The sequence below is a fragment of the Toxotes jaculatrix genome, chromosome 2 (genome assembly GCF_017976425.1).
Source record: "Toxotes jaculatrix isolate fToxJac2 chromosome 2, fToxJac2.pri, whole genome shotgun sequence".
NCBI lineage: Eukaryota > Metazoa > Chordata > Actinopteri > Toxotidae > Toxotes > Toxotes jaculatrix.
In genome coordinates this window covers 26,814,160-26,840,212 of record NC_054395.1, presented here as the reverse complement: position 1 = coordinate 26,840,212, position 26,053 = coordinate 26,814,160, and the positions used below count along the sequence as shown (strand labels likewise).

Here is a 26,053-nt window from a genome sequence, read left to right as displayed (position 1 = left end):
TGGTCCCCCAAAAGACTCCCCACCTCCACCCCACAACACACACACACTTAATGCTAATTAATTGTAAAACTCATCATCCTCTGTGCTTTAGGAAACAGACAGGCATCACCACAGATCACTCAGAAAGATGTTCTCTGAACACCCTCCAGCCTCCTGCTCATGCTGTGCTCAATTTCTTTCATCAAGAGTCGTCATTACCTTTCACAGGTAGAGGCTGAACATGTGCGGTTGGCTCCAGCTGTTGGCTTGATAAGAAATCTGACTTCAAATTGAACTGAAATTCGAATTCAGGAAATATAAATGACGATACCGCAGTATGTTATTAGTTTTGCATGTTTTTCGATTATCCTTAAAGGAGGATAAAACCAGTTTTTTGACATATTTGTGGTTTCATACAAAGTCAGTTTTGAACTCCGAAATGTTTCAGCTCTGTGTATTTCCAAGGACTTAATGGATCCATATACATACAAAAATGAGGAAACATACAAACTGAGGAAAATGTCACTGCCACAGAAACACACACACACACACACACAAAAGCACACTCCCATACACACAGTCAGTGCCTGCTACCGAGCTTAAAGCTAACATCAATGGTCCAACGGCCACATTTATGACACCAGGCGAGAATTCGCTTCACTTTCTGTCTGAATACACAAATTCAAGTCTCTGAGCATATCTGCCTTAAATAGCCTACGAACTTTGACACCAGCTGCCTTTCCCCCATTTTTTTTAAACAACTCTAATGTTGGTTATGTTCTGCAGTATAATTCATTTGTCCTTTTACAATGTTCAACATTTGAGATGACCCTTGTACTTTTCCGTCATGTTATCAAAACACCTGCTGAGTGTTGTGTTCTGAATTACACAAAGGGGGGGATCTTGGATAGGTCCCCCCATGGCTAATCACTCACCAGACTATCAAACCTCCTAGCCTCAGCACTGTGTGTATATTATGTTTGTGTGTATATATATATATACACATATATATGTATATGCGCACACTACTGTTCCTTTACCAGTAGGAGTTTTCTAACTGACTTTAAACCGCATTATTATGGTAAAAACACGATCAAAGAATGAAAAAGCTGTAATCCCTGCTGAGGTGGAGTTCCTGAGATGTACTCTGTGTAATGGAGCTGTCATTTTGTGAGAAGGCTGTCTGAGTGAAGCCTCAGAACCTCACAGTGACCTCTGTCGAGAAGTTTCATCCTCCTCACAAGTAAAGTTGGCTGCATCAACATAACAGCTCGAAATACCAGGCTCGAGGTTTACTTTGAAAAAATGATAAATGAGGGGAATGAATGTGTCTTCTTGACAATTCGGAGCTGTTCCTCACACTTCAAAGCCAGGGGTAAAATTTATATCTCGGTTTCCTCACCCTCATGAATGGAGACTATAGACTTGTCAGCTTTATCAGCTTTGGAGACGTAAGACAAATGAGTTCGATGTGATCCGAGGTGTTTGGCTTCCGATGATGCAGCTTATTCATTTTTGCAGACATTCATTTGCTTGTCTCATTTAATCAATCAATCAGACTTTATTTCCATAGCACTTGTCATACAAATGCACTGTAGCACAGAGTGCTTTATACAACCACCCCCATCCCCCTCGTGCACACACGTACACGCACGTGCACACATACACACACACCAAAAAAATCCATCAATAATCACAGGGTAGAGCAAAAATAAGTGACTCAGTAAAAACATGACAGAGGCTTTTTCCTCTGGCTGTGCTTATGGACTGTGGGCCGCGGCATCTGCTCTGTAGTGGAGCTGACCAGTTTCTCCGGTTTCCTTCCCAGGACCAGCCAATGGCACATGCTCTCTCTCTTATCAGTCCTCTTATTTAAATCACATTTGTGCTTAATTCCAAGCTCACACTCCCCAGACATAGAGTTTGTCCTCAGGCGATGCTTCCTCTCAGGCAGACTGGTTCTGGCCTTTGATGTACGAGTGCTAACCTACTGTATATGCTCACTGTTATATATTGTAGCTCTGCCCTGCTGTATCAGTGCTGTCCCTATGGTAAACAGACTGATGGAGGGGACTGTATGGTGATTTATCATGGCTAACCAAATCAAAAGAAATAGCCAGGTCGCTTACATAACATTGTTTTGACCTCATTCTGAGTTTTTGAGTGTCTGGATTGTTCACAGGCTGCAGCAGCTGAAAGTGCAGCTGAAAATGAAAGCACCTCATATGCATTTACATTTGTTTCACGTGTGTGTGCACATAATGACATTTTGATCACAGGAATAGATCTACTATGCTGTATTCTCGCACATCAGCATTGAGTCAATCAGTGATTTCAATAATCATGCAAAGTGTGGGAAGTCAATGATAAAAACATTGCTACCGGTCATGTTTTGAATTTTCTCTTTCTCTTCCATGTTTCTTTCTCTCTCGATTCTGCTTCTGTCAGTCAGGGTTGTGAGGAAATGTAGCATGGCCAAGGATCATCTCCATGTAGTCATGAACCAGGCTTTGCTCTGCAGTGTCCTTTTACCTTCCAGGGACTCATCAGGCCAAGGCACGTGACCCATTGCAACTTCATTTTAAATTTAAGATTTGCTAGTTAGAACTAACCACAAAGTAAAGCTGAGACCAACGGGACTGTCATTAATTTTGCAGCAATTTGGTTGTTGGACAAAAATCTGTTTAACCTATTGGTCAACATACCACTGGAGCCATGCTGCTAGCTTGGCTAAAAACTACAGCTACAAAATTATTCAGACCACCCTTTCGTTAGCTGTTGGGAAAAGGTCCTACTTTTGAAAGGAGGTGCTGCTGGAATTTTAATCTCATCTGACTCTGGACACATAGAAAATGTGGTAAAATGGGTACATTCTGGCAGGGGGAGATACAAAAAAAAGACCCCAGAGTTTCTTTGCAGAAAGTTTTTTTTGGAAATGAGGAAAAACTGAAAACTTAGAGTACACATTTGTTAAAAAAAAAAAAAAAAAAAAAAAAAAGGAAGAAGGTATGTGGGGGTATGTGGGTTATTCAGTAGCTACTCTGTTGGGTGAAAAATCAAAACTGATGCCCAGGTCTTAGCGTATGCTCCTTCCAGGGATAACTAGAATGGAAGGCAGCCACACGCAACACAGTGAGTGAAAACCCTCGCCTTAAAATTTCGTCTCAATGTAGACAGCAAGAAGAAGAAAAAAAATTGTGATAACAACCCCGCTAATTGTTCAGAACAGCAAATCTGACAGTGAGCGATAGGCTGGGACGCTGTTGTCTCTACTGGTGTGCTGCTGTGCTTTTTTCAGGCAGTTCATTGCTTTCCAGGAGTATTTCAGAGATGCATACCGAAAAACAATTACCTCCAGTCTTGCTAGGGATAGAGATAGTAGCGGGATGTACCACTAACAAGGCATTTAATAGCAGAAAGTGAATGCTGCAGTGCACACAGCGAGCCACCTCAAGTCTTCATTACTCATTCATGTAAAGTATTTGCTGAAAAATGGAGGGAATAGTCTGGTATTCTACATCCACTGTATAATGACCTGAGCAGCAAATTAGCCCACTAGTAGGTGAGGTGTGCCAGTGTGAGCTATACTCAAGACTCTAAAATGCTTGTACTAGCATGTGCACATTTTGCCTGTAGTCTAAGCCTAACATTATAATATGTTCTTATTTTCTTAAAATATATATGAAGCTAAAAATGTTGGAAACCATGGAGCCAAAGACTCCATCTGTGAAATCATCAAGAGACCAAACTTTTGAGCTTTTACACTAATAATTAATGGCAAGAGAGATTTTGGGGGACTCACCCAGACTGTGACTGTGTTTTACATCAAGATGAACTTTTGCTTTATTTTATTTATTTATTTTTACTGTAGCTACAGGCTGTGAACTCACAAAGAAAGAAAAACATTTTTATCTCCACCAGGTTTTCATTCACTGTCAGTGAAGCAGCTGTGGGATCTTTCTTTCTTTCTTTTTTTTTTTTGTATCACACTGACAGTCTGGGCTCCCTTGTCGCTTGGTTGGAAGAGCTTTTCATGTTCAAGCCACAAACCACAAATTCATACCCTCAGGAAAAGTGTCAAATCCACATAAACAAGAATGAGAAATTATATACTCTCTATGAATTCTGCTGGGTTTTTGTTTTGTTTGTTTACCTTGGATTTAATTTTAGAATTCCTGTACATCTGTCATCAGTATTTTGTTTTGTCCCCTACTAACCTAGGAACTAAAGCCTACTCATTAGGCAGGCGACATGGCTCCGAGCCTCCACACACCATATGCTGAGCTCTCTGAGCATATGCTGTGAAATTTTAGGGTCTTCTGTTATAGCTGGTGAGATTAGTTTCTAATCTGAGCTGGGTGTTTGGCCTTTCCCACAAGGAAATGGCAATGAAGGCAGTCCTTCCTTGAAACTGATTGGCTTTAAAATATGTAAAGAGAAGGAATTAGTTTCAACACTAATGCCAGTTGAGGGAATAGAAAGAGACGCACAGAAAGTGGCAATGTATTAGACTGGAATAGACTTAAAGCCATAATACTGATCGCTGAAAAAAAGGGGACACATACTATACAAAAGACTCAGGGGTAATTTTATTTTAATTTTACAGCAAATCACTTGAATAGATGTCAAAAGTTAAAATGTAAACCTTTTAAAACAGCCCAGAAGATGTTTTATGGAGCTTTCGTGAAGATGTGGGAAATTAATTTACTTTCCAGATAATGAACATAATATCCAGTTAGTATTAATTCATTTGATTAGCAATACTCCTGCCGTGTCAGCTATTGTAATCAGTGGATTAGCCCTGTGTGTGTGTGTGTGAGAATCTGAGGTTGGAAGTCCTGGAAAGCTATTAGTTTGTATGGGGGCTCTGTGTCAGCCCACTCCAGAATAAATTGGATCCGAAGGATTTACGGCATACCTGATTGCTGTGGCTTGGGGGTAATGAGAACCTTTTAAAATGAGATTGCCTTTGGGTGGGGGGCATCACCGGAGGGCCCTAGCCTGTGCCCCCCCCCCATCCCCCATCCTCCATGCTGTTCTGACGGGACTGCACTCCTTTTTCAGTTGCCTCCTCATGCTCCCGCTGCTCAGCTGGAATAAGCACCCCTGCCTGCCACTGCCCCCACAGAGCCAGACCCAGACCCAGCTTCCATTGAGCGGGCCTGCTGTACACTCTGCAGCAGTCATATCAGCGTCTGGCAGCAGCTGTGGCTCAGCTAATCTCCTGAAGCTTTAAACAATGTGGTTGACAGAGGCAGGGCTTGCCAAGCCCCTCAGCTAAGCCGAGTCTCAGGGTGGCAAATGATCCCCAGCAACACTCGTCTCTCTCCTCTGCCGCTCTGGAGCCAGATGTGGAGAGTAGAAATGTGCAGAAATGCATCTGAGCGCTTGAAGCAAGTCAGCGACTACAGAGCAACCTCATTCCTTCATCTTGTGGCCAGGCTGGATATGTGGCTCTGTGGATGGCGGTGTCGGTCGGTCAGTCAGTCCATCACTTTGGTCCAGAGTTAAATATGTAAACAGCTACTGGATAGACTGCCATTTATTTTTCTGCAGACATTCATGGTCTCCAGAGAATGAGTTCTAATGACTTTTCCTCTATCACCACCATGACATTAACATTTATGGTTTTGAGTGGCATGACCATAGCTATTGAATGGACTGCCGTGACATTTGGTACAGTTATTGATGTCCCTCAGTGACTGAATCCTAATGACTTCAGGAGTCCCCTGACTTTTCATCCAGTGGTGTCACCAGGTCAGATTTCTCACTTATCCAGAGAAATATCCCTCAAGTTACCAGAAGAACTGGCACAACATTTTGTTCAGACCTTTCGTCAGTAGGATGAATCCTAATGATCCCCCGATTTTACTTTTGCATGAGGTTCACGTTAGTAGTTTTGAGTGAAATGTCAACTGTTGAATGAATTATACTCATGTTCACCTCAGCATGAACTGTGGTGATCCTTTAATTAATTAAATCCTTTAATCAAGAAGTGAAACTTTAAATTTTCACGATATTGTTTACGCACAAATGCCTGTAAAATGAACTTTCCCACAAACATGTCCGCGTGCTCATGTTAGCATTTAGCTCATAGCACCACTGTCAAAATATATCCCTTACAGAGCTGCTAGCTTGGCTGAAGATGCTTCGTTTCCTCCTAGTCACATTTTTGCATGTCTTCTCACGCCACATTGTAATTCATGTGTTTTCACTCCTTGAATATGAACCATATGTTTCCCCCCCCCCCCCTCCCTCTTCCTCTGTTTTATATTAACACAGTGAAGGGCACCAGGGAGGCATGCTGCAGATGAGATACCAAAGCCATTAGATAAATCAGATGGACCGAATCAGTGGAGAGGAAGGGTATGGTGTAAATTTCCCAGTGTGTGAGAGCATTGCCTCCCACACTTGACACAGTTAATCATGAAGCTCTCACTGACGTCCATAAATAGCCTCACATTAGTCAGTTCACACCGCCTCAGTGTTCTGCGTGAGATGCGTGGATGACACTCATGTGACTCCATAACAAAAATTAGGAGTGTTTATGTGCACACACTGAGGCCGTACACTGGCAAAGTCTCACTGAAGCCATTAGGTTTGGGCTATTTATGAATGCTGTTGTAGAGGACTGCCTCGCATCCAGACCCGCTGTGAAGGAAATGAAAACTGGCTGATGGGATGAAAGTCGGGCAGCAGCTGAAGAGTCCTCAGGGAAAATGGTGAGTGAGAAAATTTGGAGGCGATTTAGATCATGACGGTTTTCATTCAAAAATCTGACTTTGAGAAAACTTTGAGAACACACACACACACACACAGCGAGGAACAGTGAGAGCTTTAATCCAAGTCCATCAAAATTCACAGGTGGACTTTAACTGAGTACATTTACTTAAGTACTGTACTTTAGTACGATTTAAAGTATTTGTACTTTACTTGAGTATTTACATTTTATTCTACTTTATACTTCACTGAAGTTCTGCTCTACATTTCTGAGATTCTCATACATAAAACTTGAAAAACATGGATGCGTGCAAGGTCTTCATATTTGCAAAACATGCTGTATCATTGTTATTGATTTCAGAATTAAATTATCTGTCATTAGCAGTTACACAGTGTCAGTCAGTTTCCTCTGGGTGTTTATGTGGTTCATATTTCAGAGCTGAGGTACAGTAATTGCCTGAGAGGACAGACAGTGGCTGTGCAAATGTCAGATATTGCCATTCTCCTCTCCATCTCTCCTCACAATGGGGTCCTCAAAGGGCTGTCTAGGCCTGAAAATAATAAGTAAGCAAAGTTCTAATTGTTTCATACGCAGTCAGGCTTTATGGACCCTTCCTGCCTCTGAAACCCCAAAGTGTGCTGTTTGTTGAAAATATGCCTCCGCAAAATGCATCTTAAACCTCAGAGAGCTCAGACAAACGGCTTCAGTCCAGGTAAGATCGCAGTGTTTCTCATCCTCTGAGAGCAATAAGACTTTGAAAACTACCTGACAGAATTTTTCTTGACTTCATATATTATAATAAAGTCTTGTACACTTCACCACGTTAATCTATTATATCCATCCCCTGCAGTACTTTATGGCCCTGAAATCCTATTTCTCCTTTGACTTCTTAGCAACTGGATCCTACAGTAAATGTTCTGCCAATGTTAGGACACTTTCAGTTATTTCCTCTGAGAGATTTCTGTCTGCACTATTTTTGTCTGTGCCATTTTCACTGGTCAGACAGGGCTCAGTTGGAAAAAGGTGATGTGAAGTACTTCTGACCATCAATCGGGACTTAATATTTGAATCAGAATGTGATGATAATTGTTAGCTGTGTCCAGAATCACTCCCTAAATACTATATAGTGCATCATATTCAGTGTAGAGTGTGTATTTTATGCTTCATAAAGCATTTAGCGTTGTAGCTAAGGTGGCACTGTTTAGTAGGCCTAATGGTTTTCTGCTCTAATGTGAATATGCCTTAACAGCAGAACAAGCAGAGAAGGGTAATAAAGTCAGCGAATAATTTCAGTAACATAAGCTTACCAATAATTTCTGTCGCAACTTTGCAAACATTATCTAACATTAGCCACCAAAGCTAAAGCTGTTGGTTACACCAGACCATGTAAGGCCTTAGCAGCAAAACTCATGAGTGTATTTAAATGAGCAGTGGTGCGTTTTATGGTTTAGAAATCTAACTCGTGATTTTTAAGAGGAACACTGTGTGTAATGAAACACGGAACATGCATTTACTTTGATGAGTACTCTTGTTCCTCTCTTTTGCATTTAGTGAACACATTTGTTACATCATTTTGTTAACATCTGACATTTCTAACGCAAAATACAATTAACCACATGGGGTTGAAAGTGTAATATTCTGTAGATTTTCCCATTATCATGACTGTGTGGCTCATGACTATTAAAAAGACCGAACTCTGTCATTATTCCTTTTGTTTCGGGGGGAGAGGGGGATTTCCATCATTGGCATACAGCAACAATAACACTTGGGGATGAAAGACAGCCTCTGTGAGTTAACTCAGTACAGCTCCCAGAGGAAAACTCAGCTGATTTGACTTCTATATTAAAATTTCAACCACCAAATATTTACACAACTACAGAGGTGCATGAATCACAGATCTCTGCAGAGAGGCTCTCCTGATAGAAGAGCTAATAATGAAAGAGCAGGGAGGCATTTGGGGATAAGCCTTCCTTGCTTTTCTTTATATTTTGACTGAATGGGGTCTAAATCTTACTGATGGTTTGAAGGAAACAATAATAGCACTCATTTGCAAAATAACAGCAACGGTAAGAGGGACAGGAAGAGAGACGAAATAAGAGCAGATTTGGAAAGGGACTTTAAACAGCCACAATGGTACATAAAATGGAAATAGGTTGGGAAAAGTGGAATCAGTAGTGGGAATATCTCCTCAGAGCGTGCATACAGAAATATCAAAAAGAAGATTCCCAAAGCAGAATTACGAATTTATGAATCTCATGGTTGTTTTGACGAACAGAGCGGAACAGAACGAGTGACTGGAATATTCTGCTGCTATCTCACACCACATCCCCAGCTAATAACTGTGAGCAAGAACACGGCCAGAAGCACAGAGCAGACCTTTAATTGCATTAAATATTCAAATGTAGTTGCATCAGCTTTTTTCAACCAAACTACAACAGAAAATAGTTCATATCTCACACAGTCTGCCTCGCTTCTTTCACTGGGCATTGCACGCAAAGAAACCTCGTGCAGCTCTTTGTACATCTCCCTGTCCTATAGGCGATGGATACAGGCATCTTGTTATATCGGAATGATGCTTTGTATCCTGAGCCCATGCGTATGTGCTCTGAATGTGACATTATACCCTTGAAGTTCATTTGAGAGAGCGCTCCCCTTAGCCTTGTGCTTGCACTGCAAACTGTTGAAGTGCTCTGCTTCAGCAGGAAAAGAAAGAGCAAATTTACATTTCAATTTAGCAGCTGGTAATTAGGCTACACAGCAAAGCTCCTCAGCAAAGTCTGACTCAAGTTAATTGTGGATTAAAAATAAAAGGTGCTTCCATTGATGGACCCCAAAACTCCCCTTATTTTAAGGGAGCACTGATGCTGAAATATTAATGCCAGCACTGATTTACTGTTCAGAACACATCATCCTCCTTGTGGTGCTTTGGTTTTGTTAGGTCAATAAAGTGCAAGCACGAAGTGAAGAAGTTATATCAGCTGCAGGATGAAGGCAAGCTGGAGCGACTGAATACCAGCAGTTTGTCTCTGTAACGAATCCCGTAGACCCAATCTATTTCTCTGTGCTTCGTGCTGGTTGATAATAGTTTATTTATTTATTTGTTCATTTATTTATTTATTTATTTATTTATATGACTCATAAAGGGAATGAGATGGCTAATTAAACTAATTTTCATAATCATTATTCCTCTAAACAGTGTGACATGTCATTAAGACACAAAATTGTCTGGTCTGTTACTTATTCCTGATGCAACACCAGCACTATGGCAACCGGCACTTTGAAAATAGCATTTAATTGTACTGATACAGAGAAAAAAATCATTAAAGATTTATTTATCTAAAGGAAAAACTAAACAAACAGTGGAAAGGATATATGAAATAAATAATTAAAGGTAACTTACAGAGAGCTACAGAGATCATTTTCATACTAATTTGCAATAGCAAATACAATTTGAAGGGAAGCAATTCCACCCAATTACATTTCCTATCAAAATAATCAGGAAATGTTGTTAAGCAACATATCTGGCAAGTCACAAAACGTTAATACTGTTCACATCAGCGACTCCTTCACTGTGTGTTGGCTTCCTAGAATATCCACTCTCGTAATATCTGCTTGTAGCAGCTAAAGCATGAAAAAACATTTTTATATTTGCATCGAAGGACATACAGAGTTTGTTATAGTTCGAAATTGGCAAAACAAGTCAGCAGCATAGAGTACAAACCCATTTGTGTGCCCATTTATTAAGAACTCCTGAGGGGAGCATGAATTTCACGGCAATCCTTCCAAAACTTGTCATCATTGCTGTTCATACAGCCAAAGATTCCTGATTGGTTTGGTTGTTTGAAGTTGATGTGCTGAATTGTTTTTTTAATGAGCTTTTCATTTTGGCCACATGTGTACAAAATGTATAGCTGAGACTGGGTATTCTGCGCCCTTCATAAGTGGACACTTCTGCTTCTGTAAAGCAAATCGTTTGAATTTTTTTTTTTTTTTCATGTTTTTTATCTGTGGAAGTGTATTTTATGACTCAGTATTTTACGTGATCATCTTTGTGGTTGTTACCGTCTAGTGTCTGGTAAGCCCGTGCAGGCTGGGTATCATTTGGTGCAGAACACCTGAATAAAACCAGTAATTCAAGGCATCTGATATGTGCTTTGTATGATATAAATATTTTAATATCACTGGACGGATGAGCAAACACACAAGGAGAGTAAAAAAAGACACTTTATGAATGTCTCACTCTTTCATTTTCATGACATAGAAACCCAAATGGAGCACCGATCCTGTTGTTAAATGACCCTCTGTGGGCTCCCACCAATTGTCCAGTTTCACAGGACAGACTTCCTATTAAAAAGCAGCAGCTGGAAAATGAGCAATCTGAGTGAGGGAGCCCAAGTGAGACATTAATGTAGAGGGTGGGCAAAGAGGAATGGTTTGCAATTTTCCCCTCCCACACACACACACACACACACACACACGCTTTGACACCAGCAAACACACAGAAAGGTCTTTGTACATAAGCCCATAACTCGTGTTTCAATCTGAGGTAGCTGAACCATTGAGATGCCACATAACTACAGCTACTACAAAGATGTTCAGCATCCAGTGGGAGCAGCAAGAAGCTACTTCACAGACATGTTTGTTGTGTTTGCTGTGTCACTGAATATTATTCAGAAACATCCTGGGTGTGAGAGAACAGTCTGAGAACAGTCTATAGCACAGACACAAATAAAATTAGAAACGGACTCTCACTGTCAGCACATATTAAATTAGCATTTGTGTGATAACATTCCCCATGTGTCCGCAGGAGGAAAAGAGAAAATATCGCGCCAGCTACTTGGTGAATTAAAATTTAAAAAGTATATTAAAATATTCCTGTAAACACCCTGTCCCCCCTCTAATCCTTTTTCACAAATGTACCCTAGATATATCAAAACTATTGCCAAGAAAATATCAGAACACAAAACTTCAAAACAGCTGTGTTACTGGCACCGATGAGTTAAAATTTCTGTGTCAGCTAATGCTAACACAGAAACTAGAAAAGATGAAATACTTAAAAGATCAAAAACATGATTCTTGTGGTAGCCACATGAAAATAAGTGCATGTTTGGCAATATGCAGAACAAATGATCCTGTCTCTGTAACAGGCAGTTTTGAGACAGAATAGATGTAAATCCTCGGTTTGTTAGTGACTGAAAACTATTTCTCCAGAGAGCTCCTCATTTTACGACAGCCTGCAGCAGCTCCCACCTTCATTTTATTCTGCATCATAACAGAAAGCAGAACACAGCTTTCTCTTTCCCTTTTCCCTCCACATCAGGCAGCACTGGACTTTAATTTTCCAACAGTTATTAACGTGTGTTTTTAGATTCAGCGATGCATGCTTTGGCCTATCTGTCTGGAGGAAACACCCCTAACACATCTGGTCATGCGACTCGGGCATCATGCAGTCGGGTGGATTCTGACGGACATTCAGACCTCTGATCTCCCACATATCAGCCTATAGCACCTGACTGAATTCGTATTTATTCTGGTTTTCTTTTGTTGTTTTTTTAATCTGGGGGGTGAGGGCAAAACATGTCAGTGCTCAAATCCTCTTTCTTTCATTCCGTGGCAGTAATAATCATTTATTTAGCTGCTCTGTATTTAAACATAGAGTAGATGAAATAAACAACATTCTGTTTTCCATTAGCTCTACATATTTATCCTTTCAGAGGGTCGCGGGGGGACTGGAGCTGATCCCGGCTGATAATTAGGCGAGAGGCAGGGTGCACCCTCGATCGGTCAGCCAGTGGACTTTAGGTTGCCGTGATGATGTATAGTCTTTCTGACCGAAATGATAAAGTTTAATTATAATGGGGAATGGGAACATGGCCAGAAAAGACTTGTGGTTTTATCTTTTGCGGGGTAATATTTCTGTGGGCTAGTCTGAAATACGAGAAAGGTCATGCAGACAAAGAGAAACTAGAATTAGAAAACCAGGGGGGAGAGAGGCAGAAGGTTACTTTGAACATTGATAGAGTGGAATACCAACCATCTCCATTCAGTGTTGAGGACATGAACTGCTGTTACTGCCAGAAAACATCAATTTGACAAAATGAAACACATCGATCTGGGAGTATTGGACAACAGATTCGAGCTCATTTTGAGCTGGCACAACCGATCTTTTTTCATTAACAAAGAGCGGTGTAAATGTCCAGATGTTGTACAGAGAACTCAGAAAACTAGTTTCTGCTAGAATTCGGCTGCCAAAAGAAATCACTGTCTATCTCGCTAAAAAAAAAAGAAAGTTTTTTTCTGAAACAGTAAGCATTTTATTTAATTTACGCTCGATCCATACCCTTTGTTCAGTTTCAGCACATTTATACTACAGCAGATTAAGAGCGTATCAAGGCTTTCGAACATATTCTCTGGGGACTTTAAGCTGAACCAGCAATATTCCACCAACTTCATATATCAGCGCAGTGTGCGGCATTTAAAAAGACTACACTAGCCCTGGCCTATCAGACAGTTTTTCAAATTAAAAAGACTGAGACCAGCATGAGTTGGTTGCTTGGGGCTTGGATAAATTAACTTGTCAGTGGTCACTCTTGGTGATTCATAGGTTTACAGGCCATTCGTTTGTAGTAACAGATGCTGTTTCTCTTCCAGGGCTCTCATGGAGCACATGGCACGGGAGAAAAAAAAACCTTGGAGTAAACACAGCATCTTCACAGCTACCACACCGTATGATGAAAGGATTTGATGGATTCGTGGATGCTCCCTGAGGAGGCCACCGTTTTCCACTTAATGATGATATTATAGCAGCTGGCGGAAAAGCCTTGGCAAGAATTACAGTATCTACAGCAGATATAAATGAACCGACTCTGAGTTTGTCCAAAGGAAAGTGTATAAACTACAGAGATTAAAAGATCTCTACTAAGACTAATTTAGTGCCATTTTGACCAGGTGTGAGACTTCACTTGAGGCAGCTATAATCATTTCTATAAAAGCAATGTATCCAATGATAATATGAAAGAGGTCATAAGACACTGTATTTTTAATTAATGTGCTGATAGAGTTGTATTGTTAAGGCAATATGGTTGGTCCTAATGTTTTTATTTGATCTTGAAAAGTTATTTAATGTTTGTATTGTAATATTTAAAACAATAGTTTGGAAAGAACGGTGTGCTAATTATGAAGTTATAGCCAGCAGCCAGCCAGCTCAGTTTAGCTTTAGGCCAGCACGCCTAAAGCTAAACTAATTAACACGTTACATCTCCTCTCCGTGAATTCATAGCGTATGTCCAGGAAATATTGTATCACTGTAAAACCACAACTTGTTGCTTATACAGTACATTCCAGCTTTGTACGAATTTAACAAGTAAGACATAACGTGCTAATTTCTGGGCTACAGAGGTGCTGGTAGGTGGATTTTTTTTAACCGTTGGACAGAGCCAGGCCAGCTGTTTCCACGTTTCCAGTCTTTATGCTAAGCTAAGCTAATGGGCTGCTGGCTGTAGCTTCATAATTTGTGTATGACGATATCAGGTATCAATCTTCTCATCAACGTGAACGTTTCTCAAAATGCTGAACTACTTCTCTGAGTCGTTGAACTAAGTGACCAGTTTACTACAGTATATTCAGTTCAACATAACATAACTTCACCTGCTGCGCTTCCTCCTCTAACATACTTCACGCAGCAAGTTTAATTTATTGTAATTATCTAAAATATCTACTGTAAAACCCACTTGATCCCACTTATCTTTTATGTACCGGTCCTAATTAAGGCACCATGTGAAGTCCACTTCACGGACTGAATATAGTGAAACATGCTGAAACCTGACACAGATGGAGGTTTAAGTGCAAGGATGTCGGCTTGTTGTGGCGAATCCTCGTTAATCCTAATTACTGCTCTTCACTAATGAAGCCATTAACCCTGTTGTGTAGCCAGAGGCATTCTGGGCCATGCTGCCCCTGCTGCTGCTACAGATACACTTGTTTTCATCTTGTTCTGTTTCACTTTCACAAGTGGCCTCTAATAGACAATAAACATCAGGCTCATTCACTGTAATCTGTCGAATAAGGCTTTTTTAAATAAACATTTCTTACAGAATATACACGTATTCAGTCGGATTTTAGTCAGGAGGTTTGAGCCTCATTGCACTACATTCAACATTTCAACAGACTGAATTTCACATGCAACTAGTGCAGATAGTGCATCTTTTTAAAATCACATACCAAGGCTGATTCTTGAAACAGGTGAGACCTCTGAATTGAAACTTTTGTAGCTGCAGTTTGCAAGGACATTTGTTTGTAATGGAGGGGAAGGGAGCGACAGTTGGCCTGAAGGCTGAATACTTATTAATCTATGGGGAACCCAAAAATGCTAATGAAGAAAAGACTATCTTGGCAGTGAATCTGCCCATGCTGCATGCTGCCGGAAAAGTCAGTGAATGAATTATTTGGTAATCAAGCATCATCATGAAGTGGCAGAGAGTGCTGCTAATTCAAACAGACAGCAGAGCACAAGGCAAAGGCAAATAATTCATCAGTAAATTATTAAATGCTCTTTATGTAACCTTGTCCTTAATAATTTTCTCTCTGCTCTTCAGTTAAAAAGCACCTAAAATACTTGTGCATGAAGCGAAAGATGGATCTCTGTCACCGTTGAGAATGTCAGAACTAAAATAAGCTCATTTTCCGGCTCCACTTAAGAGCAGTCCACTTCTCTCCATGAGCCTCAAACACCTGACTGACGTGTTCGTCAGTTTTTAGTGTCCTCTGGAAACTTCTGTTGTTTTGTTACTCAGTTGCATTCTCTTCTCTGCATCTTGCACCTTTTACTGTGCTGTTTCTTGTTTTCTTGTATGTGTTTTTGGGTTTTGTTGCATGATTTTGTATGTGGTTGTGTTATCTGTATTGGTGGTGCTTGTGTTTTCTGCACGTTTCGTTGTGCTGCGTATGCATTGACACATTGGCGAGTATGTTTTCATAGGAAACCTCTCACTCATCTGTTTACTTGTTTGCCAACTCCTCTCAACTGTTTTGATGCTCAGCTCTCACAAGGAGTATCATGACTTCATTTGCTGTGTTGCACAGAGATTGCTCTCTTCCTGCCCTGGCTCTCGCAGAAACTCCATCACAGAAGAGCCTGTGCATTGCCCCTGGGCTCTTCAGCCTTATAACACCTGTCTCTGTTTGGAATTGGCCAGGCGGTAACGCCGATCTCTTTAGATCAGGCCTGTTAACTCCAATGTCCCATCAGTCTCTCCCTCTCCATATTGATTGCCACCCCTCCTTCTCCTGTACAAGTAATCACTGGCTGGCGGCGACGGGGGAACGACAGCGGCTCTTGCATTCTGCATACGGATGAGATGTAATCTGTCTGCTATCTCCAGCTGGAAGTGCTGTCGGGGGGCCGCGGGGCACGGGAGCGGAAATGACTCTGTTCTGTTCAATCATTGTTCTCTGTTGAACTGAGGCCTTTTGGACAGAGCTGAGAGCTAAAAGATTTTTGCTTTCACACACACACAAGGAGGAGGCTGTCTCTTTGATGAGCAGTATCCACTTAGAGTATAAGGTCTCAAGGCGACCGTCTCTGTGACCGCTGACCTCTTTGTGTCCAGCTCTGGACCTGTCTTATTTTCTCAGTGACAGAGATAATTTTTTAAAAGTTTCAGGTTGCCGGATCGCCCCTGACATCGCCGCTCTGCAGAGAGTGAGCTCAGCATCCTCTCTCAGATTGGTAATCTGCAGAGAGTCGCGTGATGAAAGCAGCTCAGACTCATCCCTGACACCTTGTGTGCTCTCTGACACCAGATCCACTGTATTTTTTTTTTTTTTTTTTCCAGTGAGACTAAAGAAGCTTGTTAAAGTAGCTTTTCTGTGGGGAGATCCATTGAAGATTCAGACTGTTTGCCAAGTACATTTAAGATTCTGTCTGAGAGGTTCAACTTCAAAAAGAAATTCAGAGGCAATCCACAGCACACCCACCAATCAAAGCGTCAAAGCCTCCCTTGCTTCTCTTTGCATGACAGATTTGGAGATCTCTTCTCTGTTTCCCTCCTAGATTTGGATGGAAGTGTGATTATGGTCTCCTCTGAGTGGCAGCATCAATTTTGCACAGTAGAGTTTTGGAGCACATGAAGATTAATTGCTCCACTTTGTCCTCTTGCTACCTTTGCCTTACGCAATTTAAGCTTTGTCTAGTTTCATAGATGTCAAAACAAAAGTCTCTTGGCACTGATAACACAGGGCTTTTCTCTCTTACTTTCCACAACATTGCCACTGGTTTAATCACTGTTGTCTGATCAAAACATCCCAGCAGCTGTCTGAGCACTTAACTGTAGTGTATTATTCAGCGTGAAAGGATGTTGTCTTCTTCTGTCCGATGTGCCACGTACACTAGAGGCATGTGAAGTACATGCTGAGAGCAAGCAGTGACGTCGCCCCTGTGGTTTGTTCTTACATAAAACTGCATGTTATTGCTTGATGAGACAGGAGACAGTGGATGTGTATTATTGAAAAAGAAGGACTGATAGTTATTCACATCCAAACACACCAAGCCTCGTGCCTAGTTTGAAACACTGTCAACTCTGATGGGATCTGATATTTTGTTTAATCCCTTCACATCGCCCCCTCTGTCGCTAACTCCCTTATTCTTCCTCACACAGCCTCCGTTTGCACCCAAAATGTTCCCTTTCCCACCATCTGACAGCGACATGTAACACAAGCGAGATGTGAGTGTCACTTCTGCCTCGTCAACTTTTAAATTAGCGCGGTTGCTTCCTTATAATTATCTTTCGCCGTCAGGACCAGTGATCATATTAACTGCTCATTAGTTTAATCAAATTGTTTAAGGAAGAAGTCGGATCTTATAGTAAAGTAAAATCATAAATATTACAGTGAAACTTGTGTGTCTTATTTGCGTCCCAACATTCACTCTTCATTTCATTTACATAGTCAAACGAGATCACACCAACGAGAAGCTACCTATCAGATAAATGTTGTGGAATAGATAGCACAATACTTTAAGTATAAAGCTGCATACAGTGGAAGAACTCAGGGAAAGTACAAGTACCCCAAAACTCTGCTTAATTACAGTACTTGAGTAGATGTGTTTTGTAATTTTCCACTGTTTTCCACCACCACAAGTTTCAGTGTTTTCACAAGTGAGTTGATAAAGAGGTGGGGGAATAATGTCAGCGGGCTCTGATCTGCGGCTTCGGGGTGGGTGTGGGGGCTATCAGCAATATCTTCTCAACAGAACAAAGCACCGCCTTCCTTTGATGGCAGCCCTAAGTTAGGAAACATGATTAAAGTGCTCTACTTTCTGTTAATCCTCTGAGGGGAAACTTGATAAATCTACGGAGCAGTAAAAAGGACATGGAAGAGAGCAAAAAAAAAAAAAATGGGGGGTGGAAACTGTTTTTCAGAAATGTGTCTTGCCATTCATTCTTCACCTGTTAAAGACCAAAACCAAACATGCATTTATTTCCTTGCCTGCCTTTGCTAATTAACGAACAAACAAATTCAGCGAAATGTTTTCAGCTGTGAAACCAAAGAGTTTCCTCTCAGGCCGTCTCGCATGACTGTCGACGGGGATGAAAAGAGGGACGACACACTTCACATCTCTCCCATCCTCCGTGGTAAATGTCTTTCATAGACACTGAAGTTCTGTTGTTTGCAATTATCATCCCCATCCGGCCTCTCAATCCTAATCATTCTCTTTTTTTTTTTCCTGCGCCTCCAACCATTTCAGGCTGTCACAGTGCTGACATTTTACATTGTACTTAAGCCTCAAACTCCTTTTATAATTGTTTACCACCTCCTCTAAGTGAGCTAATTATTTGTCTTGTAGCTGAGCAGATGCCATTTGTGAGAAGATTTGCTCGTTATGTAACTCAGATAATCTTCCACATCTGGGTGGTAGGCAACTTGATGAGATACACCTGCAATGCTGCTCCCAAATCACAAAGGCCCTGCACTGTTGTGATTTAAGACAACACTCACACACTCCAGCACAATGACTCGCTTTAAAACACTGCATTTATTATTCAGAGCAAAAAAGTGGGCATTGACAAGCCCGGTTATAAGAAGCCGGGATGAATTGCAGCACTTGTAAATGTGGCCCCGGCTACTGTAGGGGTTGGATTTCCCAGTCTTGTCATCCAGTACTATATACCTGACTCCACAAATGTCTTTTTAATATTCAGCTGTACTCTCCCAGGTGTGTGCCGCCAAAACTGTCAGGACATAACACTTAAGCAATTCATCTCCATTTAGCCACAAACTCTTCTCGATGGACAGAGGAAACAAATGGCCCCAATTTCGACATAATGGATTTTAACGCTGACTGGTTGTAAAACCTGAGAGTGTGTCAGCCGAATCATGAGATAACTATTAAATTGAAGGTTCTGTCTTCTATAACCAGAATCGATGACTTATTTCTGTGTTACCTAATGGCTCATTTTGTCTCCGGTTTTGTCGAGACAGTTGACTCTGAGTGCTGTAGTTTGTAGAGTGGAAGTCGTCTGAACTCAAGTGGCTGATTCAGTCACTCAGCCTACTCGTTATCCTGTGTGGATCTGTCCCCCTGTTTGAGTCAGCATCTGTTTTTGGTGTGTAATACATCCATCAAGAATGAATTTACCATGAAAAGAAACTTAAAAAGAAAAAAGTTTGACTGCACAGTAACAATGCACATTTGATAAAGAGGGGCTATTTTGTGCCATCCCCTCTGTCCATTGCTTTTAAAAATAATTTGCAGAATGTGGTAATGATTATCCTTTGTAAATCCTAAAAAAAGAGAGACATTATTCAGTCTCTGCCTCTGAGCCAGTCATTCCATCTTCTGCATATTTTACTCATGCCTGTCGTCCCAGATTCATGAAGAAGCCTCCTGGCTGAAGCCATGTCAAAGAATTAAGAAGAGAAAATGTTTAAAAAAAAAATAAAGTGCATGAATCTCTGCAGGGTCAGAGGAGAAAAAAAGCAAAAAAAAAGCTGTTTGTGAAGTTGAATGGCTCTTTGGCTTGGAGGAGCGGACTGCATAATAATCCGGTCACGTTTTCATCTCAGCTTCTGTCATGCCTCGGAGCTTCCTGGCATCCCACTGAACTCGAACAGTTGTCTGGCCTCCAAGACTCTGCACCTCGGCTATAATAAGCACAGAGGGACCAGGGACATTTTCTTTCAGCTTCCTCAACAAATGCTTTCTCCTCTGTCTGTCTTATTCCCTCCCCCCTTCTCTTTTTTTCCTCTAATGAAACATTGCCAGCAGAAAAAAAAAATACATTCGTGACTGTGTTTCATTTTTGTACATTCATAATCATTTCAGTTTCAGCGTGATGTAACGCTTTCATGGACAGACACAACACTTCAGAGGAAGGGCTTATTATGATCAAAAAGGAGGCGAAGAGGAGGAAGCGCCAGCAGGCCTGCGCCTCATCTGTTGTTTTTCTGCTCCTCATGCTGTAATGATCAAATGCCCCCTGGTGGTTCAAACGAGTCATGTGCATTTTCATCTGTTTTTAATAGACACCTCTTTTGTTGTGACATCCTCGAAACCATTCATGTTTTTCTAATCTGTTATCAAAGCATGCATCTTCAAAAAGGTTGCCTGAATCTAAACATCTGTTGTCGGCAACAAGCCCGGACACTTGAAGATATTTAAACACAGCAGGGTAACTAAGTACATTTTCTCAAGGACTCTACAGAACAATTTTGAAGTACTTGTACTTGTACTTTCTGCACCGTTACACCTCAGGAGGAATTGTTGTACATTTATCTCACAGCTCTAGTTACTTTCCAGAGCGATTTACCATCAAACTTGTCAAATGGTTTAATATAAAAAAAAATCTTTAGGCCAAAAGAGGTCAAATAATCCAGTATTTCACAAAGAGCAAAGACTTTAGAGAAACTTAATGTTAAGGGTTAGTTCAGGGTTCCCTCCTCCTTCCTTTTGTGTCCTGTGTATCCCCTGCCTTGTGTGGGTTGTTTGTCCTCGTTTGTCTGTTTGGTCTGTGGTGTGTGTATGTGTGTGGCTCTCTCGCTAGGATGGAGTGTGGGGACGTCCGTTCCCTAATTGACACAGCTGTCCTGAGTCAATCATCAGCCTTCCACCTCCGACTGGTGATTTAAACCAGCTCTGCAGTCCTGTCGTCGCCAGTTCGTCAGACCACGTCCCGGGTAGACACGTTGGCTCAGAAAGTTTTGTACTAGTTATTTACCGTGTTTTGATTCCAGCCGTCATTCCTATTCTCATCTTGTCTTCGTCTCGTTCTGTAGGATCACCTGTCCATTTCTTCATCGCCTGAAATATCATCCCTGGACTCCTGCCTCCTTCCCACGCTCCATCGACCATTCGATCCATTATCACTCCACTACGGACTTCGCCTTGCCTCAACTGAGAGCAGCCACTCTTCCCCTCACCTCGCCATAATTGCAATAAAGACTGTACACAGCACCACCTTGCCTCTGAGTTCTGCATTTGGGTTTAGCCTGTAATCTTGGCCGCTTCCCACGCCGCCGTAACAGTACGAACTGGCCATAAGATGGACCCAGCAGACTCAGAGTCCGAGACCGCCATGCTCCAGAAGGCAGTAGCTTCCCAGGGAGCGCTCCTGGGGAGACATGAACAATTACTGAGGACCCTCTCTGAGGAGAGTCACTTTGTGGCTAACCAGGTAGCCCAGATGTCCCTACTCATGTCACAACTAACCTCACAGATCTCTCCCACAGCCGCCACGGAATCACCAGGTTCAGCGCACCAGTCCCCTCCGCTTCAGCCCATGGCGACTTCCGCTCCGCCGACACCGAGAGACTCGTACGCCACGGATCCGGAGCCCTACTCCGGGGATTTGGATAAGTGTCGGGGGTTTCTAATGCAGTGCGCCATGGTTTTTGACCAGAAACCTCTTACCTTCTCCTCGGACATTGCCCGGATTCATTTCGTTATGGGTCTGCTACGGGGAAGAGCGCTAACCTGGGCGGAGGCTGTGTATTCCAGCGGTGGGGTAAGCGCTACGTCTTACGACAATTTTATTGATAAGTTTAAGACTGTTTTTGATCATCCTGACCATGCTGGTAATGCGGCGCAGAGGTTGCTGAGTCTTAAGCAGGGGAGCCGGAGCGTAGCGGATTACTCAGTGGAATTCTGGACTCTGGCTGCGGACGCTCGATGGAACAACGAAGCACTACAGGGAGTGTTTGTTAAGGGGCTGAATGAGCAGCTCAAGGATGAGTTAGCTACCCGCGACATTCCTCCAGATTTAACTTCTCTTGTTTCCTTGGCTACTAGATTGGACAATCGTATGAGAGAACGACGGAAGGAAAAGACCGGGGAACTACGTTTCCCGGCGTCCTCTCGGCCCAGTCGCCCTGTTTCCGTTCGTGTGACCGCGTCGCCATCAGCTGGCGGGATTAGAGGGGAGTTCCCCTCCTCCGATGCTACTGAGGAGGAACCAATGCAGGTGGGCCGAGCAAAACTGGACCCTGGGGAGAGGATGCGTCGCCTTAAGGCAGGGGTGTGCCTATACTGTGGTCAACCTGGGCATTATGTGGCAGCCTGCTCCCTGCGGCCAAAAGGAGGGGCTCATCAGTAGGTGTGGGGGTACTGGTGAGCACAGCTAACTCAGAAACTAATCTTCCCCCATCCAGACTGCAGATCCCTGCAACTCTCTGTAATCAATCCATTTCCTTGCAGCTACAAGCACTCATAGACTCTGGTGCAGAGGACAATTTTATTGAATTTGAGCTAGCTATACAGGCTCAGCTGGGGTTCGCCAATTTCTACCGGAGGTTCATCCGCAACTTCAGCTCTGTGGCCACACCCCTGACTCGCCTAACCTCCACCACCAACCCGTTCCATTGGACACCTGAAGCTGACGAGGCTTTCCACCTACTCAAGCATCTGTTCACATCTGCACCCATCCTCATTCAACCAGATCCCAACCAGCAGTTCGTGGTGGAGGTGGATGCCTCGAACACTGGGATTGGTGCAGTGTTGTCTCAACGCTCCGGACCAGACCAAAAGCTTCACCCCTGCGCTTTCTACTCCCACAAGCTGTCTCCCGCGGAAAAGAATTATGATGTGGGTAATCGAGAACTGCTAGCTGTTAAACTAGCCTTGGAGGAGTGGCGCCATTGGTTGGAGGGTACGGAACAGCCATTTGTGGTCTGGACAGATCACAAGAACCTAGCTTACATTCAATCAGCAAAACGTTTGAACTCCCGTCAGGCCCGCTGGGCCCTGTTTTTCAGCCGGTTTAATTTTTCTCTCACCTACCGTCCAGGTTCCCGTAACATCAAGCCCGACGCCCTTTCCCGACAACATGCTCCTGAGGGGGAGGAAACTTCTTCTCCTGATACCATCTTACCTGCTTCTCGAGTGGTGGCTACGCTAACCTGGGAGATTGAAGCCCAAGTCAAGGAGGCACAGCAGACCAACCCTGATCCTGGTATTGGACCCCCCAATCGGCTTTTTGTCCCAGACTCTGTTCGCTCACAAGTTCTCAAGTGGGCACATAATTCTCGGTTTGCTTGTCACCCTGGATCCACACGAACCCTAGCCCTGTTAAGACAGCACTTTTGGTGGCCCACCATGGAAACTGATGTCAGGACTTTTGTTGCTGCTTGTACAGTTTGTGCCCGAAGCAAGGCTTCTCATCGCCCCCCGGCAGGTCTACTCTGTCCCCTACCTGTTCCCAGCCGTCCCTGGTCACACATAGCTGTGGACTTTGTCACCGGTCTTCCCCCCTCTCAGGGTCACACGGTAATCCTTACCATTGTTGATCGGTTCTCTAAAGCAGTGCACTTTGTGGCTCTTCCTAAGCTTCCTTCTGCCAAAGAGTCAGCCCAGCTACTAGTGGACCACGTGTTCCGTTTACATGGCATTCCCCTTGATATAGTTTCTGACCGTGGCCCACAATTCATTTCCCAAGTTTGGAGAGAGTTCTGCAGAGCATTAGGGGCCACTGCTAGTCTAACCTCTGGTTTTCACCCACAGTCTAACGGCCAAGCCGAGCGAGCTAACCAACACCTGGGAGCTGCTCTGCGGTGCGTGATTGCATCTAATCCCTCTTCCTGGAGTAGTCATCTGGCTTGGGTGGAGTATGCCCACAACTCCCTTATTAGCTCAGCTACAGGTATGTCACCTTTTGAAGCTTCATTAGGTTACTCTCCCCCTTTGTTCCCCTCTCAGGAGGTCGAGCTAGCAGTTCCATCTATCCAGCACCATCTCGGTAGGTGTCGTAAAGTCTGGAGGGAGACCCGAGCGGCGTTGCTGAGGACTCAAGAGAGAAACCAACGAATCGCTGATCGGCATCGGATCTCTGCTCCTGAGTACGTCCCTGGACAAAAGGTTTGGCTTTCGGCTAAAAACATTACCCTCAAGACGGAGTCTAAGAAGCTAGCACCACGATTCATTGGTCCTTTTGAAATTGACCGTCTGGTCAACCCAGTAACGGTGAGACTGAAACTGCCCCAGTCCATGAAGGTACACCCCACATTCCATGTCTCTCAGATCAAGCCCGTCTCTTCCAGTCCTTTGTGCCCTCCTGCCGAACCCCCTCCGCCCCCCCGGTTGGTGGATGACCTACCTGCATTTACGGTACGGCGGCTGTTGGATGTGCGTCGGCGAGGTAGAGGTCTTCAATACCTAGTGGATTGGGAGGGTTATGGACCTGAGGAGCGGAGTTGGGTGCCCCGTTCTCGGATTTTGGATGCTGAGTTGGTCAGGGATTTCCATCGGACCCATCCAGACAGACCTGGTAGGGCACCGGGAGGTGCCCGTTAGGGGGAGGGTACTGTTAAGGGTTAGTTCAGGGTTCCCTCCTCCTTCCTTTTGTGTCCTGTGTATCCCCTGCCTTGTGTGGGTTGTTTGTCCTCGTTTGTCTGTTTGGTCTGTGGTGTGTGTATGTGTGTGGCTCTCTCGCTAGGATGGAGTGTGGGGACGTCCGTTCCCTAATTGACACAGCTGTCCTGAGTCAATCATCAGCCTTCCACCTCCGACTGGTGATTTAAACCAGCTCTGCAGTCCTGTCGTCGCCAGTTCGTCAGACCACGTCCCGGGTAGACACGTTGGCTCAGAAAGTTTTGTACTAGTTATTTACCGTGTTTTGATTCCAGCCGTCATTCCTATTCTCATCTTGTCTTCGTCTCGTTCTGTAGGATCACCTGTCCATTTCTTCATCGCCTGAAATATCATCCCTGGACTCCTGCCTCCTTCCCACGCTCCATCGACCATTCGATCCATTATCACTCCACTACGGACTTCGCCTTGCCTCAACTGAGAGCAGCCACTCTTCCCCTCACCTCGCCATAATTGCAATAAAGACTGTACACAGCACCACCTTGCCTCTGAGTTCTGCATTTGGGTTTAGCCTGTAATCTTGGCCGCTTCCCACGCCGCCGTAACACTTAAGACATTAAAATTAAGTTTTGGGGAAAATTTTTATTTTTTCCTTGTTCCAATGATCTCTGTTTTTTTTCTTGTGACCCTTTGGAAAGACCTGACTGCTGCATCAAGAGCCAAGCTGCAAAAGCAAAGTGCATGTTTCTGCAGAACCAGTACTTTTATTTTTGATCTTTTCCTTATATATAACTTTTTTTTCCTTGTAAAGGACTATTTTTACATTTTTTGTGTTGGTACTTTTACTCAAGTAAGGGATCTGAATTCTGTCTCTTTATGTGCACACCTTTCCATCCCCGTTATCACAAATCTCTGCCTGAGGCATTAGAGCAAACTTTGTTCTTCAAATTAATAACTCCTATTGGAAAATAGTGGATGCTGGTAGCCTAGTTTTTGGGAAAAGTAGCCATTATCGCTGTGAAACATATTTTTGCTTCCCAGCTGCCACAAAGCCACGTCCACTGGGAGTAGCTTTTCAGGGAATGGTCACAATCTGTATGTCTCAATCAATACTTTTCCACATGAAACGCACAAACCCAGAGAGGGACGTTTACCTTTGTGAGCCAGCAAAAACATAGGGAGCTTGGGATCAACCGTGTCAGGCGATATACTCTAACAGTCCCCAGAGAGGTCTTCTCATGCCAGAACAAAAGGAAACAGCCTTTATGTAACCAAGCCTGTAAAATCAGAGGCATAAAAGACCCTGAAATCCATCAATCACATGGGGCATTGACACGCCCGTCATCACAGACAAACAGGGCCCAGCGGTGAAACCAGAGATGCCTCCAAAGTAGGCCATCAACTATTCATTCTGTTGTGATACGCCTACACCTATCAGGTGTGATGCAGTCTGTACTGATTTCACCTGGCCAGGCTGTTCACCTCTACAGGAATCACTGCTGGCTGAGGCAGCGGCTTCGTGAGGAGGAGTCCAGTGACGCCTCAGAGCGAGATTGCTC

At 43.2% G+C, this 26,053-nt stretch overlaps 1 protein-coding gene across 1 annotated transcript; it reads left to right on the top strand.

Moving 5' to 3' along the window:
• The first annotated feature begins 22,470 nt into the window (after positions 1 to 22,470).
• Positions 22,471 to 25,093, top strand: LOC121186853. The gene is made up of 4 exons (XM_041045717.1): positions 22,471 to 23,456; positions 23,691 to 23,789; positions 23,886 to 24,754; positions 24,854 to 25,093. The coding sequence occupies exons 1-3, from the start codon at positions 23,286 to 23,288 to the stop codon at positions 24,477 to 24,479; spliced, it is 864 nt and encodes a 287-aa protein (XP_040901651.1). The 5' UTR covers positions 22,471 to 23,285; the 3' UTR covers positions 24,480 to 24,754; positions 24,854 to 25,093.
• Positions 25,094 to 26,053: the final 960 nt, after the last annotated feature.

Bases quoted from the DNA above. Each gene is read 5' to 3' on its own strand.
- LOC121186853 (XM_041045717.1), top strand. From the start codon at position 23,286: ATGGAAACTGATGTCAGGACTTTTGTTGCTGCTTGTACAGTTTGTGCC. The intron at 23,457-23,690 runs GTAATCCTTACC...TTTCACCCACAG, and splicing joins CCCCCTCTCAGGGTCACACG to TCTAACGGCCAAGCCGAGCG. The intron at 23,790-23,885 runs GTGGAGTATGCC...TTCCCCTCTCAG, and splicing joins GGAGTAGTCATCTGGCTTGG to GAGGTCGAGCTAGCAGTTCC.